At 36.6% G+C, this 26,012-nt stretch overlaps 1 protein-coding gene across 6 annotated transcripts in view; it reads right to left on the minus strand.

Annotated features, from left to right (window-relative positions):
* The window catches only part of NCKAP1 (NCK associated protein 1), a 110,652-nt gene extending 88,421 nt beyond the window's left edge, over nt 1–22,231 (minus strand). For 3 of the 6 annotated variants that reach the window (XM_045480428.1, XM_045480432.1, XM_045480427.1), the window contains exons 1-3: nt 21,739–21,957; nt 4,362–4,379; nt 3,194–3,304 (exon numbers count right to left, since the gene is read on the minus strand). In XM_045480428.1, coding sequence (XP_045336384.1) covers nt 3,194–3,304; nt 4,362–4,379; nt 21,739–21,846 — 237 coding nt within the window. In that variant the 5' untranslated portion in view covers nt 21,847–21,957. Of the gene's footprint in view, nt 1–3,193; nt 3,305–4,361; nt 4,380–21,738 lie in introns of all 6 variants that reach the window. The other 3 variants (XM_045480431.1, XM_045480430.1, XM_045480433.1) reach the window with 2 other exon arrangements.
* Nucleotides 22,232–26,012: the final 3,781 nt, after the last annotated feature.

Genomic DNA, 26,012 nt, shown 5'->3' on the forward strand with positions numbered 1-26,012 from the left:
TTATAAATTAGACAATCTCTCTGCTCAGAAATGCTTTCCTTAACCTAAAAATAAATTTAAAAATCTATTAACTCTATTAAAATAGCCTGGCACATATTAGACACTTAGTAAGTGCTACTATAGTTACAAAACTTTTATTCACTTGAATTTTACTTAATCAGCCTACTTTGAAGCCTACGGGCACATTTAGTTCAACACCATGACTCAGGGAAACAAAACAAAACAAAACAAAACAAAACAAAACAAAACAAAACAAAACAAGACATCCTTTGGCCCAGACTTTCCTTAAATCCAGAACTGGAAGAGTACAAAAGTTTCTAACTGGTCACAAAAGGGCCCAAGCAAGACAGCAAAACTGACTCAACAGAACCCAACATCATCATTGCTGAGGCTATGTTAGGAACCAATCTGGCTGTACCTGTTAGCAGTGTCCTCCCTTTGTTAGAATACCAGATAACCAGGTTATCTATCAGCACACAGGTAGCCTTTTTGTAGGAATCTACTCTCAGAAACTTCAAAATAAAATTTGTGCTTAATTTTTCACCAAAACAATATTTTTGTCTGCCTTTTCTAAAACTGGGGACAAGTTAGTGCTTACCAGGAATTCTCCCTGATTTCTGAGATAAAGTAAGCATGCTCTGTGATACATATTTATATAGTGACCCAAAGACCAGGAATAAGAAGGAAAAAAAAACCAACCATGGTATCAATATATTTTTTTCAGTTTACTTAGCACCCAGAAATCTGCAAGTTTCCATCATTCCCAGATGCTACTGCCATTCCCAGTCCGGACACCTCCATTAACTACTTCCATGAAATTAAAAAAGAATAACAAAGTGGCACTCATTTGTCATTTCCTAACCCAAGTTGGCTAGGAACTTCTCACCAGGATTTATCAAAACTGAGATCATAAAACCTCATAAATACCCAGTATATAATACTTCAGTAGGCAAAAAACAATACAATAGCATTACATGAGATAGTTGTAAAGGCCGTATCACAAAACTGAGACTTTGCACAAAACAACCAAAGTAAATTCTACAAGCAGCGTAATATCCAACAATATCCAACTGATTTTATAGGTTAAACAAAAAATTACCACATGACCCAGTAATTCTACTTCAAAGTATACATAAGTTCACACAAAAACTTTTACACAAATGTTCATTGCAGCATTATTCATAATAGTAAGAAAAGTAGAAACAATCCAATCATCTATCAATTGATGGATGGATAAATAAAATGTTATAGCCACAAAACGGAATTTTTTTGGCAATACAAAGAAATGAAGTACTGATACATGCTACAACTTGGATAAACCTTGAAAACATTATGCTAAAAGAAAAGCCAGTCACAAAAGACCATGTTATAGGATTCTATTTAAATGAAATCTCCAAAACAGGCATACAGAAAGTAGATTAGTGTTTGCATAGGGATGGGGGATTGGCAGGTGTGAATGCTAATGGGTCTGGGGTTTCTTTTTGGGGTGATGAAAATGTTCTAAAATTGTGGAACTAGACACACAACTCTGTGGATGTACTAAGAACTCACTGAATTGTATACTTTAAATGAGTAAACTGTATATATGTGAATTGTACCTTAATAAAGCTATTACTTAAAAAAAACAACTTTGTGCTGCAAAAGTTGAGAAGGGAAGTACAAATATTAGAAAAAATAAGAAACAGCAGCATTATTATAAAGTTCACCCCACAAATCAAGAAGCAAAGACTCTTAATTTATTCTTTAACAAAATATGTTACTGTTATGAAAACTGTATTTAATCAGATCTTGCTAATTTTCTAAGAAAAGACCTCACATTTAGGAACTATGCTTATTCTCCCATGGACATTTACACACACACACACACACACACACACACACACACACACAAATTAAACTTAAATGATTCTCTGAAGAGCTCATATCACAGAGATTTTATAAGCCAGGAGAAACAGAAGTGTATATGAAACTAAATGTAAAACGATTCTCATAAACCCTCTCTCATTCTGAGTATATTATTTCTCAGATAAGTCAGCTAATTAATGGCAATAACTAAAAAGAGTCTCCACACAAATAATACTGTTCTTAAAAAGTGTGTACTTTGAATCACCCATTTGTAATCAGGAACTAGTTGTGATACCTTAATATACCAATTACAAAACATATTCTCTGAAACAAAGAAAGACCTCTATTAACCTGTACTCAAAAGAAACAGAGACTTTAACCAGACTTTATTACTTCTGACTGGTATTTTCCCTCTACATTAAAATATTTTTAAGTAAAGGTGATATCAGTAAGTTAAATATGAATCTTCAATAAAAATATAGGATTTAAGGAAACTAAAAGATGACAAAGTTTTTTAAACAGTTTCTTAAAAGTAGGAAGACCATATGTAAGAGGAAATTTCCATACAAAGTTTGTACATAAAGAAAAAGAGAGCAAAGATTATAACACAAGACTACCAAAGAAAAATATTTAAAAAGAGAAGACATGTAGAAAGATTCCAAGTCAACAAAATTTATATGGAAAGAACATGGTAAAATAAAAATTAGCTCTAATTTTCTAAAATTAGTTTTTATAGAAATTATGATAAAGAACTACCAAAGGATTATGTAAACATATCAGGATTATGTAAACTCTGAATATGATTATATTTTGATATACTAAGAAAAACTACCCCATCTGAAGAAAGTAATATGGAAAAATAAAGATCCTACAACATCACCTAGTTATTTTTCAGAAACAGTTTTCTCAAATGTAAAAATATTAAAGAAACATATATTTTATAACTAAACATAGCCAATTACTAAAAACAATACAAGCTCTATGACATTTACTAATTTCAAAATAGTGTATGATTTTTAGGAAAAACTCCCCAACTAGTCATGCAAATATCTGGAACATAAACATATCTATTACCTCACTTTCTGTTGCAACTTGAAAGTGAAGAAGTGTGTAAGAAATTAACATCTTATGTTTTGTATGATAAAACGGTGACATATTTCAGTCATTTTTCCCAGTTTTAAAGATAAGAATAGTGTCTGTGTCTCTGAAAGTCATTCATCAATGTACATAATTGGTATACCAAAATATAAAGAGTTAGACAAATAAGAACTATTTCAAGTATTAATCTAACCATTACTTTCCCTACTGATGGTTAAAATCAAGTAGCACAAAAATTTCTATGACTTACATTGTTGTTGCGAGTTTCTACAGCAGGGAACTTTCTGACTATGAATTTCACAGCAGATTCCAGATTTTTGTCAATAAGGTAGGATGGTTTTGCCTTGGGATCTCCACATGCCTATAAAACAACAGTAATAAAAAAGTGAAATGCATCCTTGTTCTAAAACCAACTAACTAATAGCAAATCTGTAATCAGAAATTAGAGATATTTATTGTTTTTGGTGAGCAGGTGATAAAATGAATAGGCAAAGTGCAGGGATTGTCACAGCTGAAATATGCAATGGGAGACAGTACAGAGATGTTCTTCTACTGAAAAAAATGCATGGAAAGTTTCAAAGCAGTTAGCGCAGAACAGCAGTGAAGAAAAAAGCTCAAACCTAAAGAAAAAAAGAAAAAGAAAAAAAAAAGTCTTGGTTTGAGGTAGAATTGTATTCATCTGAAGCTAATAAATTATTACAAAATTAAATATTCAGAAGAGTACTGGAAATGTTTCTTTCTAAGTGTTATAAAATAAAAGCTTATGTTTAAATGTCTTTTCCAAAATGTTTTCCTCATTCATTTTAAACATTTTAATACAAGAGCCCTAGTTCAAAAGAACTGGAAGCTGCTAAAATTGTCTTTATAGTACTCAAGTGTGTAACCTGTTCCTCTGAACACCTGAGTCACAACAGTATTTTTCCATCATACCGGCAGCACGTCAAACAATGAATCTGTATCTGTTCTAGATCTCGTAAGCACAGAATAAATGGGAATGTATACATTTTGACCACATCAGCCATATAGCATTCTCTGTAGTAAACTGTAAAGCATTATACAAATGTAAGCATTATAAAGAACTTTTTATCTGAACTATTAGCAAGACAGAATATAATCAGTACTATTCAGTGGTTCGTTATGCGACATTTAACTAACTGCTTGCTAGTGAGATGTTATTTCTTAGGGAATTAAACTATAACATTGCTATTTAACTTCTCATTGCATTTTTTTTAATGTGTCCTTTGAAAAGTTTTATCTCTCTACTATGTGTGAGGAAATATCATATTGCAATTTAATGTTTTTTTTTTTTCATCTTTTACTATGGCTATGTTGTGAATTGCAGAAAGAGAAGTTATGAAACATGAAACTGATCTGAAAGCGGGCAAGCGGGCAAAGGGAAGGTGAAAAGCTTTGCAAACCTTCCAAACTTGTCCTTGCTGGGGAAGCATTGTAATAAAAAGAGAGAAAATTACGTGTAAACAATGATTGTCAAACTATGACATACGTTTCAGTAGAGAACTTATGCACCGCAGACTATGAATAACAAAACAAGATTAGAACTATATGGTGCTACAATTTTAAAGGTATTCTAAGTAGCGAGTTTAGTATACAATAGATTTTATAGAGTTTACACTATTCATATATATTTAAATACTACTGTGTAAGTGTACAACCATGTCAGTTTCTTGGTGCTCTTTCTAAATCAACTTAAAATAATACTAGAAGGAAAAATGAAGACTACATGCAACTATAAAAACAGGAGCAAAACCGTCAGTGAAATTTTACATACCTTAAAAAGAAACGGTAGCCAAGAACAAAAGTAAATTGTTATTGGATGACTTTTGTACTTCAGCCCAAATTGAAACTATTTTTCAAAAATCACCTAACTCCCTTCCAAGTCAAAGTATAAAAATCAATGCAAACATTCCTGTATTTTCCAAATGGAAATAGGAATGCATTAAGAATGCTCTTAATTCTCAAACATAAGTAGATAAAGCAAAATTAATTTAAGAAATTTAGAACTTCATAATCCTTCACGAGATTGACACAAGGCAACTATGCAAATTCTATTTCAACATCATAAATACTAAAATATATCTGACTTTTCTTCAGAGTAGACCATCATTTATTGCACATAAACTAATTTGCTAATTAGTCCACCTCCCCAAAAATATTATGCTATATAATAATAACTAAGAACCACATACTAAAATTCTGTCCAAACAGAAATACCTAGATTAGCATTTCCTTACACCAATGATACAATGAAAATCAAGTTTCCTAAATATTGCCTGAGGTGGTGCAGAATCCTAAAGTGATTCCAAATTACATTCAGTTTATTTTTTTATTACATTCAGTTTTTCAATGAAATGTTTTATCCTCCATATTCTAATATTTAAAAATTTAACTATCCATTCTAACAACATTAGTGACGATCTAATAACAAAAATACGATAGACTACTATACCCATTTCCCATGAGCACAAATTCTACTGTATAAGAATTTAATCAAGTATCTGAAAACTAACATATATGTATGCTCACATATATACGTGCTCAGGTGAGCATGTATATATAAGAGGAACTCTTCCTTCTCCAAAAACTAAAAGAATGGAATTTCATTTCAGTGGAAAAATAAATGGTTGTATAATCTTTCCTTGGAATTGATTTACCTTTTTCCACCCTGCTCAATGAGCCATAGCTAAACATACGATAGCGGGAGACAGAACACACACTCTAAAACTTACTGGGTTTTAATCTTCACCACTTACAATCCATAGGACTTGAATATATTACAAAATATCTCCTAGTCTCAGTTTCTTCATGTTTAAATGAGGAAGTTAGTACTTACCTCATACATTCATTATGAGGATTATAAAAGAGATAAACTGTGTACAATATTTAGCTGAAGGACTGACACATAAGTGCTCTAAAATGCTCTAAAAATGCTCGTTGTTGTCAATAACAGCTACAATAATTATAATTACTCAAGTAAAAGTCTCATGAATAGTAATTGCAAAACAGTATTTATCATAGTATATGGAACTAGAAATAATGACTACAATTCCCTCTTCTAATCACATATTTCCTTCATTTGCCCTATGTCTAAATACCAAATTTGTTTTACTTTGACAGTTTAACCTAATAGTTAAGAACATGATTTCCAAGATATTCAAATCCTAGCTCCATCACTTCCTAGCTGCATAACCATAAGCAAGTGATTTTACTCTTCTATGCCTCAGTTTTTCCATCTGTTACATAGGTTGATAATAAATGCAATTTACCCTATAAAGTCTTTAGCCCCATTACATGAATATCTGTGTGTATGTGTGTGTGCATGCATGCAATTTACAGATAGTTAGCATACCACGAGCACTCAGAAATGCCAATAAAAAATACAGGGTTCATAGGTACTATACAAAAGTACTAGACCTTATTTTATTTTTTCTGAAATCAACCTGCTTGATTTACTCAAATACCAACAGAGACACTGTGTAAGGAAAACTCAAGCAAAGAAAAAAAAGTACAAGAAAAAAACAATGACCTGACTAAAAGCTAACATCTAAATAAATAAATACATCTAACAAAAAGCCGTACTTAATTCAGTTAAAAAGGATTTCCTACTGGGGTGCCTAGATGGCTCAGTCAGTTAAGCATCTGACTTTGGCTCAGGTCATGATCTCACAGTTCATAAGTTTGAGCCCTGCATTGGGCTCTCTGCTGTCAGCACAGAGCCTGCTTCAGATCCTCTGTCTCCCTCCCCCATTCACTCTCTCTCTTTCTCAAAAATGAAGATTTTTTAAAAAAGGATTTCCTACTTGGGCGCCTGGATGGCTCAGTTGGTTAAGCGACGGACTTCTGCTGAAGTCATGATCTCGTGATTCCTAAGGTTCAAGTCCCACATCAGGCTCTGTGCTGACAGCATGAAGCCTGCTTGGGATTCTCTCTCTGCTCCTCCCCTGCTTGCCTGCTCTTTCTCAAAATAAATAAACATTAAAAAAAAAAAGGGGGGGGGATTTCCTACTATACCAAAACAGTATAGCAAAATTCCAAGTAACCAGCTGTCTCAGTTTATAAAAATTAATCTTCTTCTTCCCCACCCTAACTCAGCATATTTCATTTTCAGGATATGGAGGACAAAGATATCATAAAATAACAACCTGTATTTCAAAAACACTGTCTGCAGTTGGTACCTATGAAACTCTACCTCATCCTACAACTACAATATTACACAAAATTAATCTTTCACTCTCAAAAGTATCATCCTTTGAAGTGGCACATTTAAGAAAATGACATATACTACTGTACTTAGTTATTAACACATTTTACAGTAATACATATCAAAAAGGCTTACCATAAAGACTGAATCAAAAGATTTAACAAATTACCAATTAAATTAAATAAAACTTTTGAATACTTCTACCATGCCACACACACCAAAAAAGAAAAAGAAAGAAGGAAAAGGTGAGTACAGGGCAAAATTGCATCTAAATAACTGAACTTATAGCCCTACTGAAAAAAAAAAATTTTTTTTTTTTGCTTAATTGGCTAAAAGAGCTACTTCACTAGAGAAAAAGGACACTATATCTGAACTACAGAATTAAAAAAAAAAAAAACCCACTCCAAAATCTTGTTTATCTTGACTTACCATGCTTTCATAATGCATAAAATACTGTAATTTAAAATTCCAGAAGATCTAAAGCAAATTTAAATATTTATATACTTAAACTTCCAGTTCTCACAATTGAAATTTTATTTTCTATGAATATTCTACTTATCTTTAAATTCAACAAGGTTATGACTATATAAATTTTTTTTAATATTTATTTTTGATAGAGAGAGAGACAGAGCACAAGTGGGGGAGGGGCAGAGAGAGAAGGAGACACAGAATCCAAAGGGAGCTCCAGGCTCCGAGCTGTCAGCACAGAGCCTGATGCGGCGCTCAAACTCACAAATTGCGAGATGATGACCTGAGCCGAAGTCGGACGCTCAACCGACTGAGTCACCCAGGTGCCCCTTAGGTTTTTTGAATTTTTTTTTATATTTTATTTAAGTTATTACTATATAATGTGACAGATAAAATTGCACTAGTGTTAAAGGGAATACTTAAATACAGTAACTAAGAGATCTGTCTCTGAGTCAAAGAGCACAGCCCATATGACTTCCTGGCAAGTTGTTTAATCTCTGAACTTCGGTTCTATAATCCACAAATGAAGGGTACTAATATTACCTACTTAACAAGGTAGATTGTACAGATTTTTAAAAGACAAAATGCAAATAAAGTGCTTATTCCAGTGCCTGGTACATAAGCACTTAATAATTAAGTTCTAAATAATCATCTTCTATTTTTTAAAATAAAACTTCCCAAAATACATCAATATCTATAGTGAGTTCCCAATTATCAAAGTTAAGATTTTCTATGTAACCAATTCTAGGTCAGTATTTCAATCAACATCTCCAAGTTCATTTTTTTCACAAAATACAAATATAATATTTATAACCAAAAATAAAGAACAAAGATGTTTTAGAAAACCACATAATATTTTACTCATGCCAAAAAGTAAACATCCTTCACTGGAAACCTCAAGACCAAACTTTATGTGATTTTAAAGTAAACCTTAAAACAAATATTTCTGCCAATCTACCACCAAAACCCCTTCCAAGTCCCTTCCTTAGGCTGTCACAACATAAGATTACATGACACAGATTAATTTTATGTGATTAGTGCTACATGTTTTTTCAAGAACTTATCATGTTAAAAAAATCAAATATAGATAGAAATAGTCCTCTATTCATAAGAGATTATGCGACAATCAAGAAAGCAGAAAACAGGGGCGCCTGGGTGGCTCAGTCAGTTAAGCTTATGACTTTGGCTCAGGTCGTGTTCTTGCAATTTGTGAGTTCAAGCCCCACATCGGGCTCCAGGCTAACAGCTCAAAGCCTGAAGCCTGCTTCAAATTCTATGTCTCCCTCTCTCTCTCTCTCTCTCTCTCTGCCCCCTCCCCCACTCACACTCTTTCTCTCAAATATAAATAAACATTAAAAAAATTTTTTAAAAGAAAAAAGAAAACAACAACAAGGGTAGGGAATAAAGAGAACATTTACTGGGCACCTGTTGTGTGCTTTAGAAAGTGTCTAACCCATCACTCAACAGAGAGGAAAGGAGCTTCAGAAAAATTAAGGTTTTACAACTATTAGCTGTTGAGGACCCAAAGATTCCAAAGCACTAAAAATGCTTAATTAAAAAAAATTTTTTAAAACACAAAAAGTGGAAAAACATGCTCCATTCTTTCACTACCTCAGCTGCTCAAAACTTTCATTGGAGTAATTACTATCAAAGGAAAAACCTGCTTAGTTCGATCAGTTTTATTTTTTAAGTCCTAGTCTATCTAAGTCAGCAGTAAAACACATTCCTTTGCCAAAAAACTATAGAACAAACCAATTTTTTAAATATAGTAACTTACAGGCACCTGGCTGGCTCACCTGGTTAAGTGTCCGACTCTTAACGTTTATTAATTTTAGGAGAGACAGGGAAAGTACAAGTCAGGGAGGAGCAGAGAGAAAGAGAATCCCAAGCCGGCTTCTTGCTATCCACCCAGAGCCCCCTGCTCAATTTCACAAACCACGAAATCAAGACCTGAGCCAGAATCATGAGAGATGGAGCATGGAGTGGGGCTCTGTGCCGACAGTGCTGAGCCTGCTTAGGATTCTCTCTCTCCCTCTCTCTCTGCTCCTCTGCCACTCTCTCTCTCAAAATAAATGAACTTTTTTAAAAAATAAAATAAATTCAATAATTTAATTAAAAAACATGAACAGGGGTGCCTGGGTGGCTCAGTTGGTTAAGCATCTGACTTCAGCTCAGGTCATGATCTCATGGTCTGTGGGTTTAAGCCCCATGTCGAGCTCTGTGCTGACAGCTCACAGCCTAGAGCTGCTTCAGATTCTCTGCCCCTCCCCCACTCATGCTCTCTCTCAAAAATAAAACATTAAAAAAAAAAATCTTAAAAATAAATAAAATGAGGGGCGCCTGGGTGGCGCAGTCGGTTAAGCGTCCGACTTCAGCCAGGTCACGATCTCGTGGTCCGTGAGTTCGAGCCCCGCATCGGGCTCTGAGCTGATGGCTCAGAGCCTGGAGCCTGTTTCCGATTCTGTGTCTCCCTCTCTCTCTGCCCCTCCCCCGTTCATGCTCTGTCTCTCTCTGTCCCAAAAATAAATAAACGTTGAAAAAAAATTAAAAAAAAAAAATAATAATAAATAAATAAATAAGTAAAATGAATAAAATCCCAGAGATCAGAGTGAGAATACTATTTGTGAGAGTACAGGAAAGAAACCAGCCCCATCTGAATATGTAAGGGAAGAACAGAAAAATGCAAAATGTTACCAATTTATATAGAAACCGGAATTTAATTTTTTCTCAATAAAAAAAAGTCAGAGTTTTTAAAGGTTTTGCACAATTAAAAGCATAACAGGACCAAGATTCTCCCGAGTCTCCAAGGAAATTAACTGACATTAAAGCCTAGAGGAAGAATGAACATCACCTAAAATCATGGACTAGCAAAGCAACTTACCTAGCCTTCTTTTATTTATTTTAGAAATAATGAAAATAATACAATGAAATTTTTAAGTACTGGAAAATCTGTCAGAAGCAAAACAAGCCTTAAATTCTCATATTAGTGGTTAATTTTCCAATTATTTTGTTTTCTTGTCCATATCACCTACATTTTGGCAAACCAAACTGCTCTGAACTTCCCCTTGAACTTGGGCAGGTGAAAAAAAAAAAAAAGCAATTCACTGCTAAAATTTAGATTAAGAAGCTTCACAGGAAAGTTAACTGGAATTATTAGAAATGCTTTCTTTAATATTAATATAAATTGGGGCACCTGAGTGACTCAAGTCGATTGAGCATCCAACTTCAGTTCAAGTCATGATCTCACGATTTGTGAGTTTGAGCCCCACATCCAGCAGCATCCTGCTGGCAGCAGGGCCTGGAGACTGCTTCGGATCCTGTGTCACCCTGTCTCTATGTGCGCCTCCCCCCCAACTCATGCTCTGTCTCTCAAAAACAAACAAACATTAAAAAAAGTTTTTTAGGGGTGCCTGGGTGGCTCAGTCGGTTGAGCATCCGACTTCGGCTCAGGTCATCATCTCGCAGTCCATCAGTTCAAGCCACATGTCGGGCGCTGTGCTGACAGCTCGGAGCCTAGGGCCTGTTTCGGATTCTGTGTCTCCCTCTCTCTCTGCCCCTCCCCAGCTCACACTCTGTCTCCCTCTATCTCAAAAATAAATAAACATAAAAAAAAATTTTAATAAAAAATAATTTTTTTAATTAATGTAAATTTATCAATAACTACCTGTTATTTACAGCTAATAACATCCACCTTAAAGGTATATAAATTATGCTTATTGTTTTCTAAGCACTAGTTCTGGGAAAAATCACAAACTTAAGAAATATTTCAATGTCTTATATAATTCAAAATTAATTAAAAATTTTAATGATATAGGGGCAGTTGGGTGGCACAGTTAACTGTCCAACATTGGCTCGAGGTAATGATCTCATGGTTTCTGGGTTTGAGCCCCACATGAGGCTCTCTGCTGTCAGCATGGAGCTTGCTTCAGAACTTCTGTCTCCCTCTCTCTCTACCCCTCTCCCACTTGCTCACTCTCTCTCTCTCTCTCTCTCTCTCTCAAAAAGAAACATTTAAAAAATTTTAACGATTCAAATGCATTACTAATTACTACTCAATTCAAAAGAAGAGGTCTATGTCACTGTTGCTATTAAACATTTTTCAGCTTGCAATACAGAAAAACATCTCCATTTATAAAACGAAGGTGTTCCATAGTTTTTTTTAAAAGCATTATATATGATCATATTTTTACTGTTTTAAAGAAGCTACTCTTTAAAGGACTAGTTAAAAAGGATAATTAAGAAATATTTCCAGACGTTGTCTTGAGGTGGATTTAACAGGGGAAAAAAATAAACACTTATTAAAGGTCCACTTTGGGGGCGCCTGGGTGGCGCAGTCGGTTAAGCGTCCGACTTCAGCCAGGTCACGATCTCGCGGTCCGTGAGTTCGAGCCCTGCGTCGGGCTCTGGGCTGATGGCTCAGAGCCTGGAGCCTGTTTCCGATTCTGTGTCTCCCTCTCTCTCTGCCCCTCCCCCGTTCATGCTCTGTCTCTCTCTCTGTCCCAAAAATAAACAAACGTTGGAAAAAAAAAAAAAATTAAAAAAAAAAAAAAAAAAAGGTCCACTTTGTTTCAAGGCCCAGGAATAGGTTTGATAACAATAGCCAAAACTTATTTATTTCTTACTCTTGTGCCAGGCACTGCACTAGCACTTAATATTAATTAACTCATTGAATTCTCAACCTTATAAGGTTAATTAAAGAGTATTCCACAGGGGTGCCTGGCTGGCTCAGTTGGTGAAGCATGCAACTCTTGATCTCAGAGTTGTGAGTTCAAGCCCCACGTTGGTTGCAGAGATTACTTAAAAATAAAAAATAAAAAGAGTATTCCACAGATGTAGGAGAAACGGCATATCTATTTAAGATTTCAAGAGTTAGAATCAAGAAGATTAACATGGCATAGAAAATAAAAAGTGTACCTTGAAGCATAACAGAAGCTGAGAACAAATACTCAGTAGATGATTTTGCTGGTAGAAAGTCTACATGCAGTCTACTAGCATTCCAGAAATTTAGTTATACCACAGAAAACAAAATTAAATCACTACAGTGAACAACTTCCTGAGAAAGAAATCAGAGGTATTAAAAACATATTTGACTTATCTTAGTGGCTCTTAACATCAGAATCACTTCAGGGGCTTTTTCTTCTCAGTAGTTTGTGTCAAGATACACATGTATTTTTAAAAACCCTTTAAAATGATTATATTATGTATCCCTGGCTAAGAACCACTAGTCTTCGAAGCTTATAAATAAAGAAACTATTATAACCCAGAAAGGTTAAATAACTTGTCCAAAGTTTAAAAAACAAAATAGAAGGGCACCTGGGTGGCTCAGTCAGATAAGTGTCCAACTTCAGCTCAGGTCATGATCTCACGGTTTGTGGGTTCGATCCCCGCATCAGGCTCTGTGCTGACAGCCCAGAGCCTGGAGCCTGCTTCAGATTGTGTCTCCCTCTCTCTCTGCCTGTCCCCCAGTCGCACTCTGTCTCTGTCTCTCTCACAAATAAATAAACATTAAAAAATTAAAAAAAAAAAATTGTACCAGAGCTTTATCTAGAATCTAGTTCTCTCAAGCTACAGAATATACTACAACTGTGGAAAATGATAGACAAGTTTAGAAGCTGTATGCCAGCAAGAAGGACATTAGACATTACTAAGGTATTTTATAACCTTATATGTTTTATATCTTTATATATTCTCCTGAACAAAAGTTTTGGAACCTTAAATAATGACTGACTACTCCTTGACATTGCCTACCTGAAGCTTCTATTCCTACTTCAAAACCAAGCACAAAAGTCATTATCTCTTCTTCCTCGGAATGGAATCTTCAATACTCTTCTGAAGATTCCCATAATCACACTTACATAATACATTTCAGTTAGATCTCTGTAAATCTCTCATACCTACTAAAATATGAACTTCTTGACACTGGAGACTGTATATTAATTTACCAGTGTCTATGAAGGAAGACATTCAACAAAAGAAGAGTAAACAAATGGAAACCCTCAAAATTTGGGACTAAAACAATAGTTTGTAAGATTTATAAAATACCTTAAGAAAAAATTTTTTTTAATTTATTTATTTTTGAGACAGAGAGAGACAGAGCATGAACGGGGGAGGGGCAGAGAGAGAGGGAGACACAGAATGAAACAGGCTCCAGGCTCTGAGCCATCAGCCCAGGGCCTGACGCGGGGCTCGAACTCACGGACCGCGAGATCGTGACCTGAGCTGAATTCGGACGCTCAACCAACTGAGCCACCCAGGCGCCCCATATAAAATACTTCTTAAAATGTAGTTTTAGATACTATCAAGTATCTATGCAATAAAAAAGTATTTTCCAATATAGGCATTTACTTAAAACAGGAGATACCTTTAAAATTGGCACACGTACAACCCTACTTACAAATTAGCAATTTAAGAACTTATGAAGTCTGTTAACTTATTTAACTAAAACACTTCACTGTAACACTATTTGAAGAAATAATTAACTAGGAGATTGTCTCATCACAATTTACCAAAAGTAAAAAATTTACCAAAGTCTAATTATGGTACTGCAAATTCCTACAGCATTAAAACTAAAAAGATTTTACTACATTTACTGATAAAGGCAACAGTAAAAACAGCCAACAACAACAACAAAACACAGAAGAGTACTACTAGTTTACTAATTACTGATTTTTGCCCAAGACAGAAACAAACTTATTGGTTAGACTTTCTTTTTTTTTAAGTTTATTTATTTTGAGAGAGAGAGAGAGAGAGAGAGAGAACACATGTGCATGTTGGAGGGGCAGAGAGAGAAGAGACAGAGAAAATCCCAAGCAGGCTCTGCACTGTCAGCACAGAGCCCAATACGGGGCTCGAACTCACAAACCATGAGATCATGACCTGAGCTGAAATAAAAGTCAGACACTTAACTGACTGAGCCACCCTGGTACCTGCTGGTGGGGCTTTCTTTACTGCACTTCTTATATTTCATGTTATGGAACTTTCAATGTGAAAATGTTACCATTTGACTTCATGTAAAATGAAAAAAATACATTTAAAATTCCATTTAATTTGGAACAGAGTATCGAGTTAGGAAATGATTCCATGTGTCCTTAAAATTAGGAAAGATAAATGCTACTTCATTGTATCTTTTAGTTTACACTTTCCTTTCTGCTTTATAAATACTCTTCCCCCAATTTAAGCAAGTTCCTGTTTCTTTAGTATTGTTTATATGATTAGTTCTTTCAGTTTGTATATTTTAATAGGTCAGGGACTAAATTTTAGAAATAATCACAAAGAAAAACTGCACAGAACATGAAAAGTAAATACAAAATATGTTTCCCAAAAAAATTTGAATTGAATTTTAAAGTTCCTAATTCTAGGGGCACCTGGGTGGCTCAGTCAGTTAAGTTTCTGACTTCAGCTCAAGTCACGACCTCATGGTCCATGAGTTCAAGTGCCACACTGGGCTCTGTGTTGAGACTCAGAGCCTAGAGCCTGCTTCAAATTCTGTGTCTCCCTCTCTCTCTGTCCCTCTTGTGCTCAACAGGCTGTCTCTTACTTTCTCAAAAATATACATACATACTTACATACATAAATAAATTTCCTAGTTCTAAACCACTGCTCATTTTAACACATGACAAAGCTAAACGGAAGTCTCCAATAATAATCACTCTGGTACACGGATAGTATGATCTCAATTTTCATACCAATCCATACAAAGTTCATACAAATGCAATCTACAGTAAAGACAAAAACTATAACAGAATTACATATTTCTTTAAGGTTACTGTGTTCAAAATCTAATTCTATCTACCAAAAATATATCAATGACTGTAAACCTAATGGCAAAATAATTAAATGAAGAGCCCATACTTAGTGGTCAATAAAAAAGGTGTCAATCTGAATTCCAGCTGGCTCAGTCAGAAGAACATGCAACTCTTGATCTGGGGGTCATGAGTTTGAGTCCCACATTGGGTATAGAGATTATTAAAAAAAAAAATTAATAAACTAAAAAAAAATTGGACAGATTACTTAACCTCTCCAAATTCAACCCCTTTATCCAGAAATAAGTATGTACATCACAGAACTAAAGACAAAGAAAAAAAATATAAACAGCATACAATGGCAGCTAGCATTAATTTCATTACACACTTTTTTTTGACAATAAAGAGATGAAACTATTTAATTCTAGTAACAAATAAAGTGTATAACTACTGGAGCTGACCCAAAATTACTGTTGGAATTGAACTGATGTGAACATTCCTAGGATATTATCAAACAATAACATGGATTAGATTTTCAATCATCCTAGTCAAGAAGGACAATTACTTCTGACACTGACAGGTTTTCACCTGAGCCTCCTCATTTTTAACATATTGGACATAGCTAGCTAGTAGCTATGTTCATTCCTTTAAATTTTTCTTACAAAGTATACAAGCAATAGATTAAGGACCCTAATTTCATTTATATGTAAACTGCATCCATGATGCTTCATTTTTATTTTTGTAAAGAATCTAATTTAATCAAAAGGTAATAAAATATGCATGCACATATGTTAGCATTTGCACAGAAAAGCATGTAAGTATACAAGGTTTATTTTTAAAAGTAGGAAATGGGTAAGCAGAGAAATTTCTGAAGTGACACAATTCTGTTATGTTTGAATTTCTAACAATAAACAGAAATACAATAAATGTATTCCTTTTGTAATCATTAAAAAATCCTTAATATTTAAGTTACTTAACAAGTCCACAAAGGATAATCTATCATTGCTACTTAAAAAAAAATATAAATGGGGTCCCTGCGTCGCTCAGTTGGTTGAGCATCCAACTTCGCTCAGGTCATGATCTCACAGTTCGTAAGTCTGAGCCCCCACATCAGGCTCACTGCTATGGGCACGGAGCTGGATTTGGCTATGTCCCCCCCTCTCTCTGCCCCTACCTAGCTCGTGCTGTCTCTCACAAAATAAATAAAATATAAAAAAAACAAAATAAAATTAAAAAATAAAAATAATTTTTCCTAAGTATTTTTCAGTGATCTTTATTTCCTCAGCCTACCATCTAATATAACAAGAAAAAAATTATCAAATCCTCATTTTTACAAGCAGCACTCATTAAAAAATAAACTTACAAACAGACATAATAGGATCTGTTTAAATAAATAATATATATTATTTAATTCAGGTTTATGGAGAGATGTTTCCTTCTTAACATACTTAAGGCTCTCATGAAACCCCCCTGGGGGGTGGGGGTGGGGGGGAATCTCATACTAACAACACTTAGTACTCCAGAACTTGCCACAAACCAATCTTTGGAGAATGTTTCTGCTCCTGATTGATGAATGGAGAAAATAATACCCTAAATGAAGAGAAAGAGAACACTGAAAGAGAAAACTAAAGCTGGTTCCCCTCCCTTTACCTTGCGCTACACCCCTCCTTCACATGCATCTTTTTTTTTTTCCTCCATTAAATAAGCAGGTACCAGCTAAGGACTTTCAATTTTTTTATACTCCTATTCATTTTTTCCTCATAAAATAAATGTATCCAAAATCATGGGGAGAAGACTATGAAAAAAAAAAAAAGAGAGCCTCTAATAAAAAAAAATTTTTTTAAACAAGTGAAAATACATTGATATCTGCAAACACACACCATTCAAAAAAAAAGTCTGCAATAGTTGGGTGGGTCTTTTCTTCTTTTCCGTCGTTTAGAATTAAGGCAATGATGTAACTAGAAAAATCATGCAAATATTAACTGAGACCTTTCTAGTAAAGTTATCGTTCATATTAGTGATAGGTAGGAAAAAAAAAAAGGAGACTTTGAAAAAACAAAATAGAAATATTTGTTTGCTCAACTCAGCAAAAATGTTTTGGTATTTGGGAATGTGTTTGCTAACAGCAGCAAAATTTCAGAAAAAAACAAACATTGCCCCCCAAAAAGTTGCTGAGACTCCTAAATAAACACTTACATTCATGAAAGTTTTAAACTATTTTAACACTGTTATTATCTTTTATCTTCACAAACAATCCTGTGAAGTAGGCAGAGCAGGCATTATCTCTGCATTATGGAAACTAAACTGAGCTCAGTTACTATTTAAAATGGGCCACTGTAAACATTATAAAGATAAGATAATGAGAGCTAGAATGGACTTTAACATTCCTTTTACAGTTAATTTTCCTCTGTTTTACAGATGAGAAAAAATAAAGCTCAGGGAAGTCAAGACATCTCCGATGTTACAAAACGCTCAGTGACAGATTCAAGACTGGAATGCAGGTCTCCTAAGCCCTGGCCCACTACTGTACTTCCAGTACCACACCACAGTCAGATATAAAAGTAGACTGGAAAATGTTAAAAATCAACACGTAGGTAAGTAGCATTGCCAGGTCTGGAAAAAGACATATTTTTCAACAAAAAAACAGAATTTTTAAGGAATTAAGACAAATAAATTTAAACATAAAACTACCTACCACCTTCATGTCTTTTCCTAAACTCCTCCTTCACCTGTTCTTTCCTTTTTTTTTTTTTTTTTTTTTTTTAATGTTTATTTTGAGACAATGCACGCCCTCAAGCAGGGTAGGGGCACAGAGACGGCAAGAAAAAAACCCAAGCAAGCAGGCTCATACTGCCAGCACAGAGCCCAAAGCTGGGCTTGAACTCAAAACCATGAGATCATGGCCTGAGTGGAAATTTAGAATCAGACACTTAACCGACTGAGCTACCCAGGCGGCGACTCCTTCTGTCCTCACATAAGGATGTGATTAGTCTACAAGTTCCTTAAAATTTCCATAACCTGTACATATTAAGATCTCAAAATTTTTTCAACTGATCAATTTTCTTTTAAAAAAGGTAAAACAGGCACCAATGGGTGGATCAGTTGGCTGAGGATCCAACACTTGACTTGGGCTCAGGTGATGATCCCAGGGTCTTGGGATCAAGCCCCATATCGTGCTCCACGCTGGTCATGGAGCCTGCTTGGGATTCTCTCTCTCCCTCTGCCCCTCTCCCCCACTCGCGTTCACTCTAATAAATAAAAATAATAAATAATAATAAATAAAAAGGCATCTTCAATAACCACATTATATTCCTGTAATAAGCATTAAAGTGTGTGTATATATATACTATATATACATATATATATATACATGTGTATATATATATACATATAGATAATAGATTTTTTTTAAGTAGGCTTCATGCCCAGCATGGAGCCCAATGCAAGGCCTGAACTCAGGAACCGGAGATCAAGACTGAGCTGAGATCAAGAGTCAGATGCTTCATCAACTGACCCACCCAGGCACCCCAGTATATTATTTTTTATTACAGTAACTTATGAAGTTATTTTACTCAGGTCACTTTAAGTATTTTCACTGTGTATGCTCACTAAAATATTTCCATGTAGACTTCCAACTGAAACAGGAATCAGATCTGATAGACAATCTAATGCATATACGCATTAATAAAAATGTGATAATTGATTGGTAGACATGTATTATGCAGTGGAAGGTTTTTTTGAGAACTGTAAGAGATTGGGATTAAAAAGATGTAGCTTATACAGTCATAAAAATGCAGACAGCATGAACCTTATAAACACATGGTGAACCAATCTTACTCACTTTTTTTGGCAAGATTTTTGAACAAATGTTTCAATCCCTAGCCAGCCAGGAAGATATGCCAGTCTTATAGACAACTCTATAGGCTAAAAGATGCAAAAGCTATCTGATGCATTTGTATGCAAAATTGCACAAGGAGAGCAAACCAAAAGCTATTATTAAAACTAGAGCAAGATTATACACACACTTATATGTTATATATGTCATATATGTTAAATGCGTATATATATTTTTAACATGCCATATATGTTAAATATATACATTGTACATATGTGCACCAATATATATGCACATATATATATATATATATATATATATGTATTATTCATCCATTTCAACAAGACTTAATGGAAAACTCTGGACCAGGTAAGGCCCCAAGTACCAGTAATTCAAAAATGAGTTAACACCGTCCGTGCCCAGAGGGAACGTAAGGCAAGATAGACAAAATATTTCTCAATAAACTCTAAATATGCATTAAGTGCTGAAATATAACAATAACTCAAATATTTGACAATTGGATGGAATAATCACGTTCAAATCATTTTAAATTTCAATAGCTCAGTAATATAAGAACCTGAAGCTTCTCAAAACAGGAAGTGAAAAAAACAAGCTTTTAAGGCAGTGAACTGAAATAACAGGAGTTCAAACGCTTCAAGTTTGTTTTAATTTTGTGCAATTTATGAAGGTAGAATAGGTAAAGTTTGGTTGTGTTTATACCATAAAAATGTCTAAATGCATGCTTAAAAAGGTATTTTGCCCAAATACCCAAATCACTTTTGATGTTACTCTCACTTCCTTTTCTGAAAACCATCGTAACCATTTCCTTTAACCACAATACCACAGGTCTAGTAATTTTTAGTACCGTTTGCCTTGCTTGTTTTTTAAGACAAAGTTCATATAGGAACTAATTTGAAAGTTTGTTAAGGAGCATAATATCACAAGAAAAGTTCAAGCCAATACAACCTGTAAGTAGTACTATCTCAAATTAAGTTGTTTCCATCTACCATAAATGTATAACCAAAGAAAGCTCTTTGGTAAATGCAGAGGGCTTCTTTGTGATGACGCTGAGCTCCTGCCACAGAAGATGTAACAAACTGAATAGACATGTTGCAGTTGCCCTCTCCAGATTTTACTGAGTTTAGAGGCAAATCAATCCTTGCATTCAGGTGAGCAACAGGAACACAAGCCATCCTTATAAAAAATTTATCACCATTAAGCTAGCATAGTCTTCTCCTTTAGAATTACAACATCTATATCAAATTGTTGGAATAAATCAGTTTTAAAACTTGAACTCCATGATATGATTTCAAAAAAATATTTCTTCAGCAGCCCTAATTTACACACATTATAATTATATTGCTATGGTCAAGCTACTAGGAATGTTCATGATATAGTTAAAATGCCAACAAAAATAATTATGAAAACATGACATCAAATACACACTGCGAACTCAAAAAATGGTAGAGTGTGCCCAAAAATCTCTTTAATTTGCTCTTCACCACGTTCTTTGAAACTTACTAACCTTGCCTTAAAAGGAAAACGATTTTGGTCTGTTTTCTCTCAAGATAAATTAATACAATATTTGTCCTATCTTTACATCTATTTCTCTTAACTCCAACTCAGCCTTCCATTTCTTATTCTACTGAGGCCATTTAAAGACTTTCGATGGGCCTTTGAGTTACAACTACACAAATTTTCCTTACATGTTATAAACCAGCAGTAATAGCAACATATTTACAGTTCTAATTGTACCGACACCGAACTTCAAGAAATGGTGTTTCGGTGCTATTAGATAGACATGGTTGCAAAAACTAAGAGGAGGAGTAAAGAGGGATGGGAGAGAAGGTTGTTATTCCTGTTCTCGTGACTCACAGCCCAGAAGTATTTCAGAAGAAAATTGGTTCCACCCTCACTTTCCCCTCCTCTCTACCTTCAAAATGAAATAATTCCAAATTGTCAACATGCTCTCAAACGACTGTTATTTAGCAATCCAAAATAAAGTGGCAAGTGGAGGAGATGCGGGGTTCATCCCGATTAGCCATTCCCTTCCCACATCCACACACTTACACACCAAAAAACTGAGACAAAATTGCTACCACCTCCGACAGATTCCTACCATTCAACCTCAGTTATGAACACCCAAGTTTTCCTATCTCCTCCCCCCTCCCCCAATCTCGCCCACCCTCTGCCCTCCCTTTCCTGTAGACCCCGCTCCGGGGGCGGGGGCGCCGAGGAGGGGGCGGCAGCGGCGCCCCGGGCCCCGCGCCGGCCCGGCCGGATCCCGCCGCTGGGAGCCGGGAAATGGCTTCTCTCTGCCTCCGGCCGGCCCGCCCGCCACCGGGGGAGGCGCCGGGACTCCGCAATAGGCCGCGGCGCTTCTCGGCGACCCCGGGCCCGGCCTGACGCGGCACTGCCGTGATTTTTGCCTCGGGCGCCGCCCGCTGCCCCCACCCCCGGTTTTCCCCGGCCGTGCGTCCTTCCTCGGCCCGCCCGCTGCCCCCGCCGCGGTCTCGCCGGCCCGTGCGCACCTTTTTGATGTTGTAGAGGCGAGTCAGCATACCGACGCCCCGGTCGTTGAGGATGGTGAGCTTCTCCGCCAGCTTCTGCTGACTGGGCTGCAGCACGGAGCGCGACATGGTGGTGCTGGTGGTGGTGCCGCCGCCGGCCGCCTCGCACCCAGTCACCGGCCCGCGGCCTCCGCCGCAACCTCTGTCGGGCCTCCTCCCCCACCGCCCGCGACCTCCGTCTCAGGGGAGAGCGCCCATGACCCTTGCACCCCAATCCCGCGCCGGTGACTGAGCGAGCCGCGGCAGACGCCTCGGGGGTCCCTTCCCCCGTAGGAGCCCGCGTCCCGGCAGCCTCCTGCCTTCCGCCCGCCGCCCTTCCGTCCCCACCCCCGGCGCTCTCCGCCCCAGCCCCCACCGAGCCGCCTTCCCCGGCTCCTCCACTAGGTGTGGCGGCGGCGGCGGCGTCTCCGGCGGCTGAGAACGAGGCCGCTTCCCGCAGCCCAGGACGAGCGCTCGGTCACCTGATCGGCCGCGCCGGCGCCCCCGCGAGGCCGGACGGGGAACTGCGCCCTGGGGGCCTTCGCCCGCCCCGCCCGGCCTCGCCGCTGCCGCTGCCGCTTCGGACTGGGCTCCCGGCCCCCCGCGCCCGCTGCGCTTGATCCCAGTGTGGGAGTCCTAAGCTGAGATCAAGTGGAGTCGCATTTCCACGCTCGTCCCGCTTCGCCCTACACCCTTCTACAAGTTCCCAAAAGTTGCCTTTCTGCACCACCTTCCTAAAGAAATCAGCAGAAGTCCGGGGGGGGGGGGGGGGGGGGGAGCGTTTCAGGCGACTTTCGTCTAAGAGTGGGCTGGAGGCTCCAAGCTCTTTTTCCTCCCACCGCTTGACAGACGCTTGTCGCTGAACACAGCAGATGTTGTGCTCCACGAGGCGGGCATCGCCTCTCCCATCCTCCCTATCCCATCCCTACCCCCCTGCCTGAAGACAGTTTTTGAGAGGGGAGGTCGGAAGTGAGGGCAACTCAAGTTCCTGAGATAATCGGAATCCGGAATTTGTTGACTAGCAGCACCCATCCGGAGAAGACGCAAAATAGGCCCTGGCATGAGGGAGGCAAAAGATAAATGCTTGTTCAGTGAATGAAGGAACGCTCGCATTTTTTCCAGGCCTCCACCCTAAATCCCACCCCTTCTTGGAAACATTCTACTTTTCCAGCTTTTTGTTTTTTCCTGATCAATTTCTTCCCGGCTACTTCTTCCAAGACTACTCCCTCTAGTCAAATGTATTAGACTTGGTTCCAAAAGTGAACGAATAAAGGACTTATGTAACTGACTGGCATGAGGCGTTCTAGCCAAGAGGATTCATACTGCTTTGATTATTTCTGGCCTTAATTTCTTTCAATGTGTTAATCTTTGTATTATATTCATTAATTTTTAGTGTTACGACACAATGTTCTGCCACCTTCAATAAAAAATATACTGGGGCGCCTGGGTGGCGCAGTCGGTTAAGCGTCCGACTTCAGCCAGGTCACGATCTCGCGGTCCGTGAGTTCGAGCCCGCGTCGGGCTCTGGGCTGATGGCTCAGAGCCTGGAGCCTGTTTCCGATTCTGTGTCTCCCTCTCTCTCTGCCCCTCCCCCGTTCATGCTCTGTCTCTCTCTGTCCCAAAAATAAATAAACGTTGAAAAAAAAAATTTAAAAAAAAATATACTAAGAGTAAATGAGCTATCGTTAGATTGATCTAAATGCCTTATGAGAAGGAAATTGTGATGAATAGCTTTTAAAACATTTTTTAAAGCTAGTGAATGTACCATCCTACAGAAATATTTATTTTATTATCTAGACAAGAGAAAGGGAGTGGACTAAATGCATTTGAGTTAAGGGGCACTAAAGAAGTCCAACATCCACCAGAAAGTCTATCATACCTGACACTGCTTGAAATTCTACATATAGAAAGAACTTCATCACCTTTGAATGAAGGCTTTGTACCTAAAGTGTCCTTTATTTTCTTTTTTCTTTCTTTCTTTTTTTAATGTAAACACCTCAGAGATTACCTATTGAGCTATTATTACTCAGTTAAGTGTTGGGGGATTTACTTTCCAACGTGATAGTTAAACTTTCAATTTAGAGGAGGCAAGCATCTGGAGCCTGCCACAGTGAGAGCAGACCTGGGAAATGCAAAACTGCAAAGGGGTTTGGGACAATTGGATAAGAAAACTGAAAGATGTTCAACGTTGAGGGAAAGATGTGCTCTTTTGGGGGACCACAAACAAATTTAGCTAGATGCAGAACTACAGAGTGCACCAATGAAAGTTTGCATCATTTTCTAGTTTTTCAAAAGTGCTGCAAAAAAAGAACGAGAAAAATGGCACCATATTACAATTTGAACACAACTGCTACTCAAGAAAAACCACTATCATGTTTCTATATGAACTTGAACAGTTTACCTACTTATAATTCAGAATACCTAATAGAGGGAGAACTCTGTAGATGTTAGTCTCATTATTCAATTTTTATTATAACTAATTTCTACACATATTGACCCTAGAGTGAATGGAATATGCCTATTTGAGTAAAAGAGTTTATGTCTAAATGAGGTATTCATAATTCTTGCATTTTTTCCTATATTTTGCATCAAAAAGCATTTTGTTACTAAGATTCAACCCTTTCAGTGTTTGCCTGTATGTGTAAAAAGTATACTGTCAGAGCTAGGGTAATTATATATTTTGCCACGTACATATGATTTTATGGCAATTATAATAAGTATATCATTTTATATTTTCATTCATTTCTTCAGTCTTTGAAAATATCCTATACCATGCTAATCAGCCTGTAAAGGTATTATGAAAATTGTGCCTGTTGTGGTTTTTTCCTACCATAGCTTTCTGGAAAAGCATAAAATTTTAAAAATGATTAGTGAGCTAAGTTTCAAAAGCATTATTGAAGATTTTATTTCCCTCATCATATACAGCAGTCTTCACAGTTATTTTTGGTACTAAAGATTTCCAAACACTTTCCTTCAGTTAAGAGATTTCTACTGTTTTGTCCCTAGAACATATTCAGGGATCATTAAAATTATTATAAGCCTTCAGAGAGATAGATGTAGAGAGTAGGTAATAGCTTCAAATTTATAGTGATCTTAGAAAATTAACTAGTAAAATTAACTAGTGGAGACCAATATGCCTAAAACGTGAATTTTATTGTATGTAAATTATCTCAATAAATCTGATTCTTAAAAAATAAGAATTTTGGAAAATAATTTTTTGAGGTAAGTATAATGATACTCACTGGAAAATATTTAAATTGGATAAGGAGGAGTGAAGTTGGCTTCATAGAAGAATTTATAATAGAATTACAATTTATGACTCCCAAATATATTTTATAATGATTCAAGTATAAAATTCTACTCACAAAATTTCAGAAACTATGGCACACAACTTTTATATAGGGTTTACATAAAAACATTCAATCATTTACAGTGACAATTGTGGATGGGTTTAAAGGGTCTTTGTAATATATTAAATAATCAAATATTTAAAATGTGCAGAGTACTGTTGTTCTAGAAGGGGATATGAAACTGTATAAGATGTAGATTTTGATCTTGAAGTCACATCCTGGTGGAATAGAAATACGCATAAGGAGATACAATGAGGCAGCCTGAGATACAAGACCACAGAAGAAGACTTAGCACAATTTCAACAGGAAACGTCAAAGAGCCCTTTTCAGAATACGGGTAGCTTACATTTTAACTTTGAATGAGAGTAAAGTCTCATGATATTCAACAAAGTTTAACTTTAGTAAATGCAAAATAGCGGGAAAGTGCAGGAAAATAAAAAGAATGTTCATTGCATACGCAAAAGACACAATGGGAAATATAGGTAGAAAGAAAAATGGAACAGAAAATATATAGCCTTATGAATGGTAAGAAAGGGGAAAAAAATTCAATGAAGAAAGAGAGAAAAAATGGGATAAAAATGGTGACTTTTGGAGATTTGAGGATAATAAAGATAATTTGAAACAGTTGCTGACTGTGACAAGTATTACCGATTATCCTTCAATATGTATGGTCTCTTTCTCCCCTAGAAATAAAATAAAGACTACATTTCCCAGCGTCTCTTGCAGCCCACTGTGGCCATATGACTGATATTGTGGCCAATAGGATATAAGCTTTCAAGAAGCTTCCTTAAGAGACTGCTGCAGCTTTCCTTTTGCCAGTTCTTCCCCACTTTCTTCATTCGGCCACATGAAAGAAGGATGCTATGACTGCTATCTTGGACAATAAGGACAATGGCCACGTACTAA

This window comes from Leopardus geoffroyi, chromosome C1 (assembly GCF_018350155.1).
Source record: "Leopardus geoffroyi isolate Oge1 chromosome C1, O.geoffroyi_Oge1_pat1.0, whole genome shotgun sequence".
NCBI classification, from domain to species: Eukaryota; Metazoa; Chordata; class Mammalia; order Carnivora; family Felidae; genus Leopardus; species Leopardus geoffroyi.